Below are 449 nucleotides of genomic sequence, written 5' to 3'. Positions count from 1 at the left end.
ACCTGGACGTAAGCGCGGTGGCATCAAGGGCTGGGGGGTACTGAGTCCCAGCAGCGTGCCCCAGACACCCCGAAAGCACATTAGTTTGCATGAGCGGTCCCCAATGCCCAAATGTGTCCCATAAAGTCTGCGCCTGCTAGCAGAGCACGCCTGCAGCCACTGCCCCAGCGTGCCAGGGCTCGCTGCCTGCCCGCTCCTGCCTGGTCCTTTGTTCCCGGGAATGTGACGATGAGAGGGGACAAGGGAGCGCATTCATGGCAGGCGCTGCCAGCCCTCTCCCTGCCCGCTGCACTCCCTGAGCCCACGGTGCTCTCGGGCACACGGCGGGGAGACAGATTTCCTCCAAAACTAACACGTATCACACGCATCAGAGAAGACCCTGCCGCAAAGGACCCAGAGCCAGAGGTGGAGGGTGTTCCCCAGGCTCTTCCCATTCCCCAGCAGCGTGA

General features: G+C 62.8%; 1 protein-coding gene across 1 annotated transcript in view; it reads left to right on the top strand.

The window, feature by feature from the left end:
• CTSE (cathepsin E) overlaps positions 1 to 449 on the top strand; it is a gene marked incomplete at its 5' end in the record, with an annotated part of 3,658 nt that overhangs the window by 196 nt on the left and 3,013 nt on the right. Inside the window, one exon of the mRNA XM_009585362.1 lies at positions 442 to 445. Within this exon, the coding sequence (XP_009583657.1) occupies positions 442 to 445 (4 nt within the window). The remainder of the gene's footprint in view (positions 1 to 441; positions 446 to 449) is intronic.

Source organism: Fulmarus glacialis, unplaced genomic scaffold (assembly GCF_000690835.1).
Source record: "Fulmarus glacialis isolate BGI_N327 unplaced genomic scaffold, ASM69083v1 scaffold41650, whole genome shotgun sequence".
NCBI lineage: Eukaryota > Metazoa > Chordata > Aves > Procellariiformes > Procellariidae > Fulmarus > Fulmarus glacialis.
This window is presented reverse-complemented; position numbering and strand designations above follow the sequence as displayed.